The following is a 14,238-nucleotide window of genomic DNA, read 5'->3' on the forward strand; positions in this document are numbered from 1 at the left end:
GTTTATTTCAAGTGTTCGAGAATCTACTTGACAAATCACTGCCTTTCTCTTTTTTGTTGGCTATTCTCGATCCAAATTGTAGTGCTCTTTTGGGAAGGGTGACAACATTTCTTAAACTTAAATTAAAGGCAACAAGGCGCAACATTAGTTTGTCTCCAACGCCAGGACCAAAGTCATCACTAGGGAAACACCTAGAACAGAAAGAAGAATTAATTTATTCTGTTTATTAATTTATTAAATTATATAACTGTAAGTTAAAATCTTACTTCAGCCAGGGATTCAAATTCAAAACATAATCTGTGAACTCCTCATCCAGGTATGGCATTCTGGGTTGTCTCCCATGGTCACATATCACTCTGTTATCTCGTGCCAGGTTTCTAAAAGATATCCTCTTCCAGTCCAATAGAAGTTCCTGACTAAGCCCTGGCCAGGAATGTCTCTTAAATGCATTATAGTGCCTTTTATATCCCCCAAATAATTCATCAGCACCTGAACCTAATAACAACACCTGTAAACACAATTGCTATAATAAAAAAAGGTATAACCCTACAATGTATTTAATTGTACACAAATAGAGTTCATTTTACCCTGCAAGATGAAGTACTATCCTCAACTTGTCCTCGAGAGGCAAACCACAAAGCTGATCCTAGGCTTTCATCTAGAATTGTTTTCCTTGGGAACACTAGATCTGCAATAGTTTTCATTTGAAACTCCTCTAGTTCTTCTTTGGGAACATTAACTTCTATAAAATTCCATATTCTGCAAGATATAATTAAAATCAGGCAAGTAGACTGTAAGACTACTTTTACATTAAATTGTTATCAAATTTAGCATAGTGTGATAAATGAGTTCATAACAATTATTTGTTTTTAGGGTTTCCCAACTACATCCTTCCAAAAATACAAAATTACTATACTGAACATTCTCCTCACGTGTGAAAGTCAACACCGACATTGGCAAATTCACCCTGGGCCAAAGTGCAGGGAGTAAGCCAGAAAAAAAGAAAAAAAAAATGAGTCACCTTGTTGGACATAGAGTTTTCAATTCCTCAAAAGACTGTCTCCCTGTCAATCTGTCTGGCACATTGTATGATGCCATGGAATCTTTTTTGAAGGCAACATTTATGAGGTCAATGCTTTGCTCTTCAGATACATATCTATGAGCCAGATATGCAAGGATAGTACAGTCTAAACCTCCTGAAAATAGGACACCAATTGTACAATGAGAACAAGAGTCTTTTCTAGAAATAAGACAGTTTTTACACTTATTGGGTTGCCTTTTTAATCTGATTTTTACACTTTTTTGTAGAAGTTCAGTCAGTTTTCTAACAGTTGTTTTAATAGTAGGATGGCTCAGAAGTGTCTCCATCATTTTCATATGCCCATCATTGTTTTTGGATGTAGCTCTAAGAAACTCTATGAGATCATTCTGAAAAAAATTACAAACAATTCATATATGAAATGTTTAGTGACTAAGCAAGCATTGATTGATCTGTCTATAGGTTCATGTTGCACCACCCACCTCAATGCAGAGCTCTCTTGAAGTTTCCAATGCAACTTTGAAATCCTCATCAGGTATATTTTGTTGTTTCTGGAAGGTCTCATACAGATCTTCCATTAAATAATTTTCTGTTTCATTACTAGCCCATGAGTGTAATGTTACTTTATTAGTTTTAATATTTAAACAGTATATATGTGTTGCGGGAACTTCTACACAATTGTATCTTCTATCTAAAAATATTCAATGTATTACTTTATGATAGCTGAATTTAAGATTTTTTTTATGGTGCATCATCTAGAAGTATTTTTAGCTCACCCAAGACATTACTGATAGCTATATAATTATCCATTTTATGGAACAGCAGACTGTTCCTACCAATCCGATCACGAGTAAAATATAAATGTTGCGTACATTTATCATAGTAAATAATACTAAAGGGCCCTTTGAGCAACTTTAACTGTGCAATAATATGTTCTTTTGCAGAAGTTTCCTGAAAAAAAAAAGTTTATGTTTAGGCAAATGTTTACCAAACTTATTATTCCATTAAAATAACTTACTGTTTTTGGAGAAAGATTGTTCATTATAGTCGTCGTATCTGAGACACTTTCATTCCAAGATTCGTCAAAAATATCTCCATTATAAAGCAGAATTCCAACATCACTTTCAACAGGCTGTGGTGTTAGCTCCTGGCCCTGCATCCACAGCACTGCACCACAGAAAAATATCCTAATACCGCCATCAGAACTTATTTCTGTGGTATTGATACAGTCTGGACCTCTATTCCTAATACGTTGCAGAATAGTACGATCATTGTAAACCTTAAAAATACAATATAAGTTTGAAATTGGCGCTAACCTGATTTGCCTAACCTAAATCGAAGTTGTAGCGGAATTTACTTACCTTAGGCGTAACAGAACTTGAGTAACAGATTTCACAAATTATTCCACACATTATTATAACAATATTTATACATTCAGAAAAAATATTTAACAAATAAGTTACTTCAATTATGAAAGTAACCAAAAATCATTCTGTCATTGTCAGTTGCCGGAAGCACAGACTATAAAGTCAATTTTCTTGACCACAAAATACTAGGATATTCAAGTTGGCCAACATAAGTATTAAAAATTATTCAAGTCACTTATTTAACTGCTAAAAGTACAATGAACACACTAGAATGTCAGAAAAATATATCTGTGTTCTGTCATTCTATAAAAAGTCATAATTGTCATAGCATGCTATAAAAATGCTGTGAATGGACGTGGAACACATGAAGAGTAAATAAAATTAAAATATATAGCAAATAAGAACAGACAATCGTTTTATGTAATGCGGATATGATTTCACAATGAGTGCACCAGAAAATCAAACCGGTACGAACTGTGCAACTGATGAGACGGTTGAAAATACGGAAGAGAATGACAAACTGGCGCTTACCGAATATATATCTGGCCTGGAAGCAAGAATAAAACAGAAAACTGAAATGAGGAATAGTAATATGAACTGCGTTCGACCCCCAGAAAACTTCTTTTCAAAACTAGATTCTGGCTTAAAAAAGAACACCACTTTTGTGAAGAAATTGAAGTCTTTCAGTGCTATTCAAATGGACGCGTTACTGAAAGATTTCAGTGTTTTGAACCTTACCAAATACATATCTGAGGTAGCGGCTGCCATATCAGAAGCAAAGTTAAAGATGTCAGACATACCAGCCGCAATAAACTTGTGTTCAACTCTGCACCGCACATATTCAGAATTCTCTTCAAGTCTCTTCGAAAATTGGCAGAAACTACTTAAAGTGACAGATAAAATAACAAACTCTTCTAAATTGCGTGTGGATATCAGATTTTATGCAGAGTTAGTTGCAGTGGGTGTGTTCCCTAATAAAATTGGTTTACCTCTTTTGGGAAATGTTCTAACTGTTCTGATCAACATGGACAAGGAGGAGCCTAACAATATCCCAATACTGTTGTCGTTCTGCAAGCACTGCGGTGAGGACTATGCAGGGTTAGTGCCCAAGAAAATCAAGGATACTGCAGAGGTAATATTATACATTTATAAATAATATTTTTTATTTATTTATAGCCTTATAACAGAAATACACTTTTATACTATATCTATAGTTTTCCTTAATCTACGATGAACGATTCTGTGTGCCTTTGGGCAAAGGCCTCCCCCGATCTTCTGCACTCTTCCTTATTTTGCGCAAAAAATATATAAAAAATATTACCTACTATTATTTCATTCATTCAATTCTATGATTTTTAATTCATTGGTTCACAATTACCTTACCTTCACAGGGTGTCCAGTAAATACAAGGCTTTAGGCTGGTTCAGAAAATGGACTTATAAGTTGAATATGTTTCGTGTTTTTAAGATAATCGTTTTTTTGTCTTTTTTAGCTATCTATTCATTTTTTATTATTTCATTAGACAGCACATTACTCACTCTACTCTCTCATCAACCATTCTATTTTTAGAGATCATCTGGGATGGCATTATCCTTCAGAAGCACAGAAGGTTGTAAGTTCCAACCTCCTTGGCGTCAATAGTAGTAATGATTCTGGTTAGAAGGAAATTACAAAAAGAGGGTCAAAAGTTATGTCTAGTATTATGGATGTTGTATAATTATTGACTAAACATATAATAAATAATTGTAACATAAAATGTAAACAGTTCGTATAATAAAGGCTTTAATAATAATAATAAAATATTTATTGACTACACTTTGTAGTGATGAAACCAATCATTCCTCATCCATTACAGAAATTGAATGTGCAAATACCACGAAACACATTCCTGCCAGCCGAAAAGCAGGCAGTAGTGCGCCAGTTACTGAAGGACTATTTCGCCACATTACTCAAGCACTTGATGGAGGAGCGGGCGCAGTTGCAGGCACTCCATGCGGCCAATCAGCGGACGCTGCACACACGTGGAGAGCTCTCGCAGGAGCGCAAGGACCAGCTGGAACACCACCAGGTATGGACACGCCACTTAAAAATGGCCCAACCTACCATGCCATAAATTGTTTACTATATTTAAAAAAGTAATTAATAAAATTAAAAAGAGCAAATAAGCAAATTCTCTCTAAGTCTCATTATTATGTCTGGATTTAAAATGTATGTGAAGGCTGGGGATAATTAGGTGTAACCGAAGGAACTATAGCTTGTGGTATACCTATTGACTTATTTTTAACATGCTGATGCTGTTAAATGTATTTTTTTATGACTAGAGAATAGTTTGCACTAAGAGTGAAAGTAGTGCAAATTTGCAACTTATACAATAAAAGTTCAAGTTTGATTCAAGCAATATCACAATTTTTACAGGCAACTTACGACAAACTGCTAGCCGGCGCTCAAAGCTTCGCCGAGGTCCTCGGCGAGGTGCTAGGCGAGGCGGGCGAGCCCCCGACACTGTCCATGACCGTGATCGAGACCCCCGGCACGGTCACCATCGGCGGCGCCGAGGAGTTCAACATGCAGGCCGGCACCGACCCCTGGCAGGATGAGGACACTAGGACGTTCTACACTCACTTGCCGGATTTGAAAGTGTTCATGCCTAACTATCAATTAAAGGAGGTAAGAGATTGAGACATACCAAACGATTCTCACCTTAAATGTTAAGACTGAATCCAAGCGCTTGCATCTAGCAAGCCAAGTGCAGACAAGTTTTATGATCGCTTTTACGCCTCCCTTATGATATTCTATTGTTTCATTTGTTCCTAAAGGGTCTCTGTTGTTTCCCAAATAGTTTTAAGCCATAATGTATTGTTTGCCCGAATTTTCGTTACTCATAATTCATTTGGTTTAGAAACGGCTCACCTTTCAGGATTGCCATAAAATAAACCCAACCTGACCTAACCTATCTATAGGATAACCTAACGAAAATCCTGAAATGTTAACGGTTTCAGTTTTATGACTAATGATAATATGACAAACAATACATTATGACTTAAAACTTTATGGGAAACAACGGGACCTCGTTCCTAAAGGCACTTTTGTTAAAGTCGCGTATAATCACTACATAGTATAAAACAAAGTCGCTTCTCGCTGCCTGTCTGTCCCTATGTATGCTTAGATCTCAAACTACGCAACGGATTTTGATGCGGTTTTTTTTAAATAGATAGAGTGATTCGAGAGGAAGGTTTATGTATAATTTGTTAACCCATGCGAAGGCGGGGCGGGTCGCTAGTCTGATATATTTCTCTCTAAACGTCATCTATATATATATAAATGCAAGGACTGTTTAAAATAACTCTACAATCAAATATGATCATTGCAGACAACAAAAAGTAAGACTGAAACCGTAACAGAAGAGATGCTGGACGAGGACCTCAAAGAAGATGAGCTAAGTGACAGCGAGGAGCCCCCCGTGCCTGATGTGGAGGACGACCATCAGCCCGCCAGCGTCTCCAACAAGTAATATCTGTCAATTCCTTAGCGTTGAATAGGGGTTATTCTGCAATGTTCTGCCGCCAGAGTGCAGCACTAGAATAAGAATAAAGCCCTTGCTACACGGTCGCCGACAAGCCCCTCAGACCGCGTGGCCTTGGTCCGGACGGACCGTGTAGACAGTTGTTTCCAACAAAATTTGACCAAAACTGACCAAGGTCAGACCAAGGACAGACGGTTAGAAGGCTTGTCGGCGACCGTGTAGCAAGGGCTTATGAATAAGAAACCATTTATTGCAACACAAAAAGCATACAGGTTACAAAACATAAGGATTGAAAAAATAAGAATAATTGTGCGGCAAAAGGAACGGTCTCAGCATACGCTGCGTCAGTCATTTCATTACAAATTGCCTGCGCAGCGCTGATTTTCAGTCCGTCCCCTTCACTGAACCTCATTGACATTTATGCGGGTAAAAAAAAAAATCTAAACAAAAAACAACTACTTAGCACTTATAGTAAACCATAGAATAACATTATTACATACTGTGCCTTAAACGGTTTTTTGACAAGTTTTCACAGATAATTTGTCACAAATAAATATGACACTGATGCATCAAGGCGGTTTGTTTACATAGGGCCTGTTGCGAAACCCGAAAATCGAAATTTCGTTATGACTCTATCGCTCGAATATGAGAGGCTGATAACGAAATTTCGTGTTTCGCGGTAGGCGCTCTGTGCTAGTGGCACAGTTTTGCGTAATATTCCCTATTCTACCCTATTAACTTTTATCCAGGCCGCGTCAATCTAAGAGATTTTCAATATATTTTTTTTTTCTTGGTTGGGAAATAGATAAATGAAGCCGTCATTTTCTTGTGAACTTAATTCATTGCTACCTATATTATAATAGTAGTTTATGCAACAGTGATATAATAAGGGTTCTTAAAATTCAAGGGTCGAAGTTACAAAACGAGACGTAGTCGAGTTTTGTAAAAAAAGACCCGAGAATTTTAAGAACCAATTATGAGCTGTTGCATACATTACTTTTTCTATGACAGCTGCAGCAAAAAAAAAAGTTATTATTTAAAAAAAAAGAGTTATTATTTAAAAAAAAGAGTTATTATTCAAAAATAAATTAGTTATTATTAAAAAAAAAAAGAGTTATTATTTAAAAAAAAAAAGAGTTATTATTGTAAATGAAAACATACCTCTTTCAATCAAGATGATCGGAACTTGTATCTTTAAAAAAAATAAAGCAGTTGTATTATACTCATAAGATGACTGCTAGCAGTCATCTTATGAGCCTATAGACAAAGCATTCAAATGACATTGCTTTAGATATCACTGTCAGTCATTTAATTGACACATTTAAGTGCTGGAGTAGAAAAAGAATATTAAAAACCGCATGCTTTGCACTTGACGTATCTAGACGAGACAATGATTTTATGAGGATTCAATATTTAGAAGACTCACTTATGAATTTGTAGATATTTATCTGCCTACTACTTTGTTACAGATACGCTCTGGATGCATTTTTGAACGAACTGCCCAACTGTATCAATCGGGAACTTATTGACAACGCAGCTGTAGACTTCGTCTTGAATCTCAACACCAAAAACAACAGGAAGAAACTAACAAGGGTCCTGTTCAGTGTTGCCAGAACCAGATTAGATTTGTTGCCATTTTATTCCCGGTTTGCGGCAAATCTGTATCCAGTGTTGCCTGATGTTTGCATCGACTTATGCCAGATGTTGAAGCAAGATTTTAAATATCATGTTAGGAAAAAGGACCAGATCAACATTGAATCAAAGGTATATTTTGCTGAAATCTGTAATTTTCTGTGAAGTATATGTACCTACAGAGAACATATACCTACAATTTTATTTTTGTTTACAGATAAAAGTAGTCAGATTCATTGGTGAATTAGTAAAATTTAGTCTGTACTCTAAAATGGAAGCCCTATACTGCCTGAAAGTCCTACTACATGACTTTAAGCATCATCACATAGAGATGGCGTGCAACCTGCTTGAAACGTGCGGGAGGTATCTGTACTGCAATCCTGACACTCATCAGAGGACGATGATTTATTTGCAGCAGATGATGAGGAAAAAGGTTAGTTATTACGGATCAAGCTTTTTGTTCTTGTTTTCTACTTTATTATGATTGTATATTACATGTTAAATTTTTGGTCGCCCCTCGTATAGGGTAAAGTAACACGTAGTTTTACGTTTGTGGTCGTTTCTCTCTCCTTTCTCAATTTAGCAGGACTCATCGGTTTTAACTTGAAATAAACTCACATGTTCAGTGGGTCAACTTTTTCTTGTCACACGTTGACGTTACGGTCTCCTGAGTCACTCTTAAAATTTTAGGTTTTTCGTATTTAAATGAACCAAACTTGCTTTTTATGGTAGTTATAAGACCTTTCCATAATGGGACATCTACTGAGCATATTAGTAGAACATGGTACAGCATTTCTTCTAACAATCTATGCTACTATTGTCTCCTCGCTGATGGGACAGAATAACAACAAGAAATTGTTGATTGACCCCAGTCACTGTGTTTGTCTAGTTGTTATGTAATCTAGTTGCGTTTTTTAGACCGTTTCAGCCCTCGACTCGCGCTACGTAACGCAGATCGAAAACGCGTTCTACTACGTCTGCCCGCCCGAAGCTCCGGCCCAACCTAAAGAGGAGGAACCACCGATGCATCAGTTCATAAGGAAAATCCTCCACGAAGATCTACAGAAGAGTAACGAGGAAAAGATCTTCAGACTGATGCGGAAGATAAATTGGGAGGATCCGGAGATAGCGGCCGTGGCTATACAGCACTTGGCGGGGGGGTGGCGCGTCAGGGCCAGTGCCAGGCGGGCGCTCGCGCGCATGGCGGCTGAGCTCGCTGCTTGGCAGGTATGTGTATATTGAGCACTGACAATCCAACCTCTAGACTGAGCTTAGGCCAATTCTTTCATGAAACCCATGGTCTAATAAAACATGGTCTTCTCTTCCCAGAGTGTCACTTGCCTACGTCACAATAACATTGCCACTTTATTTCAACATACCATGTTACATGGGTACATTATATCTATGGTTAATAAGTTAAAATATTTCTTTATAATTTAATAATTTTCATTTATATGTATTTTATCTTAAATTTTACAATAACACGTCATTTTTAATTATTCGTTAGCAATATCTTCCGATTCACGAAAGAAATTTCAGACGTTCGGGTAATTCTGTTTACACTACTGGCAACACAGGATAGCGCTGTCACATTTGACAATCCGCCATTTTGTCCCTGACCGTCATCCTTGTCGAACGCGTGTTAATTGTTATTTCCTTCTCGCTCAGTGTCAGCAGTCGCAGTGTTTTCCAAACTTTTCACGTCGTAAGCTTGGTAATTAATGTTTTGTTACGAAAATGGTTGGCTGCTCTATTCGGAACTGTAATAGTAGGAGTGAAAAGTGCAGTATAGATTTGTTTTATTTTACTATGTTTCTACATGAATAACTTAAAATTAATGCCGTTAAAATAATTTTCATCGTTGGTTAAAATTCTCCCACATTTTAAAGTTTGAGAACCTGTAAACAGCATGATGACGTAGGCAAGTGACAGTTAGGTCATTCGCGAATCTCGGAAGAGAGTACCAGGCGGAGTATATTATTATACCATGATGAAACCGATGCTGCCAAAAATACGGGGGTGCGGGGGGACGAGGTGAGCGAATCCCGTGCCGTGATTGGTCCGTTCAAAGACACGGCACCAATCACGGCACGGGATTGACTCGAAGATGGAGTAACGCTACCGTATGTGTGGCAGAGGGGGTAGCGCGACTATGCTATGTCTAGAGGTTGGATTGTCTGTGATATTGAGTGAGCTTGAGTATGAAGGTAGATCAATTTGTTTGAATTTGAATAAGTAGGTTTCTTAGAACAAATTATACCTTTCATTTACATGTACTGTCGTGGTAATACTAATAGGTATTAGTCATAAAGGTAAATAAAGGAACACTAATCCCTTATTTTGTTTGTGTTGAGAGACCAAATTACCCCGCAAATTAACCTTTCCTTTTTACCTTCTTACCCTCGGTTCTTATTCTTCTTACCTTTGGTCTCAGGATGGGGTGAACACTACTTCTGAACCTACATGGAATATGAATGATCCCTCGTCTTTGGTATTAGTGCTTATCTTTATCATGATACGTATAACTCATTAATTTCACATATTTTGTCCACATTTTACCAATATAGGCGATGTTGAATTTAACCCCCCAATCCGCAGGAGCTTTAGTTTTATTTCGAATTTTTAACCTTGTCCTACTTAATAAAAGTTATAATTAAATTTAGCAATAAGGCCTTTGTAAGAACCTCTGGGACTCGGGAGGATATCTAATACCTTTAAACGAGCAATTCTTGTTTATTTATTTATTTATTTATTTATTTATATATATATATATATTTCGGGGATCTCGGAAACGGCTCTAACGATTTCGATGAAATTTGATATATGGGGGTTTTCGGGGGCGATAAATCGATCTAGCTAGGTCTTATCTCTGGGAAAACGCTAATTTTTGAGATTTTATATGTTCTCCGAGCGAAGCTCGGTCTCCCGGATATTGGTATTAAACGTATAACGTTCCGTTGCCCTGCAGGAGATGGTGGCGCCGTGCGTGGTGGACGCGGTGCTTGAGGACATCCGCGCCACGCTGGAGGACCCGCACCCGCGCCACAACCAGCGCCGCATCGCCACCGTGCGCTACCTCGGCGAACTCTACAACTACAAGCTACTCGACTCGCGCGATGTCTTCACTGTCCTATACTCGTTCATTACTTTCGGCGTCAGCAACGACCACACTGTCATCTCCCCGCTCGACCCGCCCGAGAACGTCTTCCGAATCAGACTAGTTTGCGCTTTACTAGAGACCTGCGGCGCGTATTTCAACAGCGGCTCGAGCAAAAAACGCCTCGACTACTTCTTAATCTTCTTCCAAAATTACTACTGGTACAAATGCTCCGACCCCATTTTTACCGAGGAAAACAAATTCCCCATTTACGTCAAATATATTTATCAGGAGTGCTTGACGACTCTCCGGCCGAAGTTGACGCTTTTCACGGATTGGCAGCAGTGTAAAGACGCCATTGAGGAGTTGAGGCAAACTTTGTATCCAGAATTAGGGGAACAAGAGTATGATAACGAGGACCAGGGTGAAGATAGTGTTAATGATGGATTGGATACTATAATAGAGACTGATGATGAGACTGACAACCCGCAGTTGATGGACGAGAGCTCGGATGATGAGCTGACGGAGAACGCTGGGGCTGAGGAGACCGAGGTGCAGAGCGATGATAATAATATGGGCAACGAGCCGAGGAGACCCGCGCCTAAGCCGGTAATGTTCCTGCAATATTCTATACTCTGAGTCACGACTTTGTCAGTAGAATTAGGCGCGATTTCAAAATGTCTTTTGAAGATCGGTCCTTAGCTCGATTCAATGTTGTCGACTGACGAAGCTGGCTTGCCAGACTATAATATTAAACATACTTAATTTATTAACCTAAACTAGTTTAGCGCAGTATCAATTACGTATTTAGATTCGTCACTTCATACAACACAACTTACAGAACATGCGCGAGAGAAAGACCTACCTATTCATAGCTTAGTAATTTTGTAAAGCCGGCTTCCCACGGCCCGTTTTTTCACAGATCTGACCGCGCCTCTACAGGCCGAAGATCGTGGGAACGGTCGCATCCGACGAGGCCTGTCGTCACCCGTCCGATCCGTCGGGAGTCGGTAACTTCAAAGGCGCGTCGCGGCGCGGCGCGACGGTGCCTGTAGGGGCGCGTCTGCGTCGGTTCATTTCACCTGGGACAGCGCACAGGCCTCGTCGGATGCGACCGTTCCCACGATCTGTCGGCCTGTAGAGGCGCGGTCAGATCTGTGAAAAAACGGGCCGTGGGAAGCCGGCTTAATCAACCGCACAGGCATCCACAGGCGTGGCGCGATCCGGCCTGGCCTGTAATAAACACGGGCCGTGGGAAGCCGGCTTAAAACACCTTATTTCGGTCGTGTCGTGTCTATTAACAAGCATTACTGTCATCATTAAGATGTATCTTACTAGTTATTAGCTCTGGAGGCCTAGCCAAGATGACTTATTGTTGATATAAAACGCCAATCAAAATTGAAATAATATATGCAAATAGTCACGCGATTTTTCCTAGCACCTGTCATCCTGCAAGATTTATGCCTGCCATCTCGGAGGCCCCCTGAACATACCAATCCACTGACAATCCAACCTCTAGACTGAGCGTAGGCCAATTCTTTCATGAAACCGATGCTGCCAAAAATACGGGGGTGCGGGGGGGACGAGGTGAGCGAATCCCGTGCCGTGATTGGTCCGTTCAAAGACACGGACCAATCACGGCACGGGATTGACTCGAAGATGGAGTAACGCTACCGTATGCGTGGCAGAGGGGGTAGCGCGACTATGCTATCTCTAGAGGTTGGATTGTCTGTGTACTCTCTCAATCTAATAATTAAATTATGCCGTAGGTTGAAGACGTGGAATTCGAGTCGGCATTCGAAAAGATGGTGATGGAGAACATAGCGGAGCGTCAGCGCGAGAACCGGCCGCAGCAGCGCGACATCGCCGTGCCGATGACGTGCCGCCAGACCACCAAGAAGACCTACGACCAGCTGCTGGTAGGCTCTGTCCGTACAAACAATTCTTTACATATATAACCTTTGACTTTAACACCCCTGACATATTTAAAACAGCAAGTTAGCGAAACCTATCCACGAGCCAAAAAGAAGAAAGCTGTGTCCAGAAGGGCTGGGCAAATCGACCGATTTGATCAGGAAAATAATTGGCGTCAATCTCCAATTTAAGATTTATGGTGATATTTAAGCCCTCTAAGTTAAAAAAATGTTCCAAAACGAAAATACTAGCGTCACAAATTGGTATTCTTGCGTCCGCACCCTATTTTATCGGTAATATCGGTCATAATCAGCGGTCGAATTCAGCGAGCCAAATTGGCGTTTGCGTCCGCACGTCCTGATTTGATCGGACAATTTCATCAGATTGGCGAAAAATTGTCCCGTCTGGACACAGCTCGACAGACAACACCTTTGAATAAAAAACTGCACTACTATTGGTTTATCCATTAGGAAGCTATTCGTTAGTTTTTAAAACGCGGTCTAAACGATAAAAGTCTTATGAAAAAATAATTGATGTCTTTCATAATAAAAGAAAGATAATAATAATAGATGTATCTTACCTATGTTTATGCTTTATTTTATTTGTTTATTACAGCAAGGGGAGGAAGGTGTTGAGTTTGTCCTCATGGTACGGAAAGGCACCAAGCCCCAGTACAAGTCGTTCAACGCCCCGCCTGAGCTGGCCAGCAACTTGCAGTTGCAGGCATTGGCCGATAAGCAGGAGAAGGAAAGAGTTAAACGGTATGTAGACTCCATTTAAAGATACCCGATGGTGTTTACATTTAATGTTGCCTTAAGAACACTCTGAGGCAGCTTGCGTAGCCGGAGCCAGGCCTCTTTAATGATACCTATGCTATTTAATTCACTTCTCCTTGCCCAAAGCAGAATGCTATTCTAGTATTCTGCCTGCCTGCGAATAAGGCAACGATGTTTGAGCCAGTTGTGCCAGGATATTATCGTGGACTATTATAACTGTATGAAATTGATTACAGTGTTTTTTTTTCTAAAATCACATATTTGGCAGTTATGAATTCACCCTTATAGATATGAAGCTAAGATCTACCCTTTAACTGATACCCTTAAAGTCATATATATATAAGGGTCAATTCATAACTGTCAAATATGTGATCTTAGAAAAAAACACTGTGGTTACAGGTCTCTGGCACAAAATAATTTTATTTTCGTTCCAGGTTAACCTTGAACATATCAGAAAGACAAGAAGAAGAGGAATACAGCGCCGAAAGCGGCGGCGGCTCTGGCGGGCTCGGCAACCCCAACCGCGGCCAGCACGTCCGCCAGAAGTACCAGCACCCCAAGGGCGCTCCGGACGCCGATCTCATCTTCGGACCAAAGAAATTCAAATGAAACAGACTCGACTCAACGGAATTATGAGTCTTGTCTTCTGCTGGTGGCATTCACTTCAAATGTTTCGATGGATGGTCTTCCGTTTAGTAAAGCGGAAGTTGTAATCGGATTTGTATTTGTACTCCCAAGTACTTCTTGTTGTGTATCTCAGTTATTAAATGAAGCGAAGAAACGATTTGGTTTATTTGTAAAACACACCCACTTAACTCTTTAAAAAATTATAATATATTTAGGTTTTAATAGCTCTTCTTCCTCGCGTTGTCCCGGCATTTTGCCACGGC

At 39.5% G+C, this 14,238-nt stretch overlaps 2 protein-coding genes across 3 annotated transcripts; one reads left to right on the forward strand and one right to left on the reverse strand.

Annotated features, from left to right (window-relative positions):
- Nucleotides 1-2: 2 nt before the first annotated feature.
- Nucleotides 3-2,495, reverse strand: LOC134647845 (asparagine synthetase domain-containing protein CG17486). Its single transcript, XM_063502175.1, has 8 exons — nt 2,401-2,495; nt 2,058-2,318; nt 1,816-1,990; nt 1,522-1,730; nt 1,022-1,428; nt 588-759; nt 267-508; nt 3-191 (listed from the first exon to the last, which is right to left on the reverse strand). The coding sequence occupies exons 1-8, from the start codon at nt 2,449-2,451 to the stop codon at nt 8-10; spliced, it is 1,701 nt and encodes a 566-aa protein (XP_063358245.1). The 5' UTR covers nt 2,452-2,495; the 3' UTR covers nt 3-7.
- A 269-nt stretch (nt 2,496-2,764) lies between these two features.
- Nucleotides 2,765-14,130, forward strand: LOC134647846 (regulator of nonsense transcripts 2). Of its 2 annotated transcripts, none has more exons than XM_063502176.1 (11): nt 2,765-3,538; nt 4,262-4,474; nt 4,822-5,073; nt 5,777-5,913; nt 7,399-7,693; nt 7,779-7,994; nt 8,480-8,788; nt 10,530-11,267; nt 12,428-12,586; nt 13,188-13,333; nt 13,783-14,130. In XM_063502176.1, the coding sequence occupies exons 1-11, from the start codon at nt 2,849-2,851 to the stop codon at nt 13,955-13,957; spliced, it is 3,330 nt and encodes a 1,109-aa protein (XP_063358246.1). In that variant the 5' UTR covers nt 2,765-2,848; the 3' UTR covers nt 13,958-14,130. The 2 variants fall into 2 exon arrangements, with proteins under 2 accessions (XP_063358246.1, XP_063358247.1); XM_063502177.1 differs by having other exon boundaries at nt 2,766-3,538; nt 12,428-12,577.
- Nucleotides 14,131-14,238: the final 108 nt, after the last annotated feature.

This window comes from Cydia amplana, chromosome 5 (assembly GCF_948474715.1).
Source record: "Cydia amplana chromosome 5, ilCydAmpl1.1, whole genome shotgun sequence".
Classification (NCBI taxonomy): Eukaryota; Metazoa; Arthropoda; class Insecta; order Lepidoptera; family Tortricidae; genus Cydia; species Cydia amplana.

Excerpts from the sequence above, each read along its gene's own strand:
- LOC134647845 (XM_063502175.1), bottom strand. The coding sequence starts at position 2,451 with ATGTGTGGAATAATTTGTGAAATCTGTTACTCAAGTTCTGTTACGCCT. Across the intron at positions 2,319-2,400 it reads CAAGTTCTGTTACGCCTAAG|GTTTACAATGATCGTACTAT; the intron begins GTAAGTAAATTC and ends TGTATTTTTAAG. Across the intron at positions 509-587 it reads ATAGTACTTCATCTTGCAGG|GTGTTGTTATTAGGTTCAGG; the intron begins GTAAAATGAACT and ends TTGTGTTTACAG.
- LOC134647846 (XM_063502176.1), top strand. The coding sequence starts at position 2,849 with ATGAGTGCACCAGAAAATCAAACCGGTACGAACTGTGCAACTGATGAG. Across the intron at positions 7,694-7,778 it reads AGATCAACATTGAATCAAAG|ATAAAAGTAGTCAGATTCAT; the intron begins GTATATTTTGCT and ends TTTTGTTTACAG. Across the intron at positions 12,587-13,187 it reads ACCAGCTGCTGGTAGGCTCT|CAAGGGGAGGAAGGTGTTGA; the intron begins GTCCGTACAAAC and ends TGTTTATTACAG.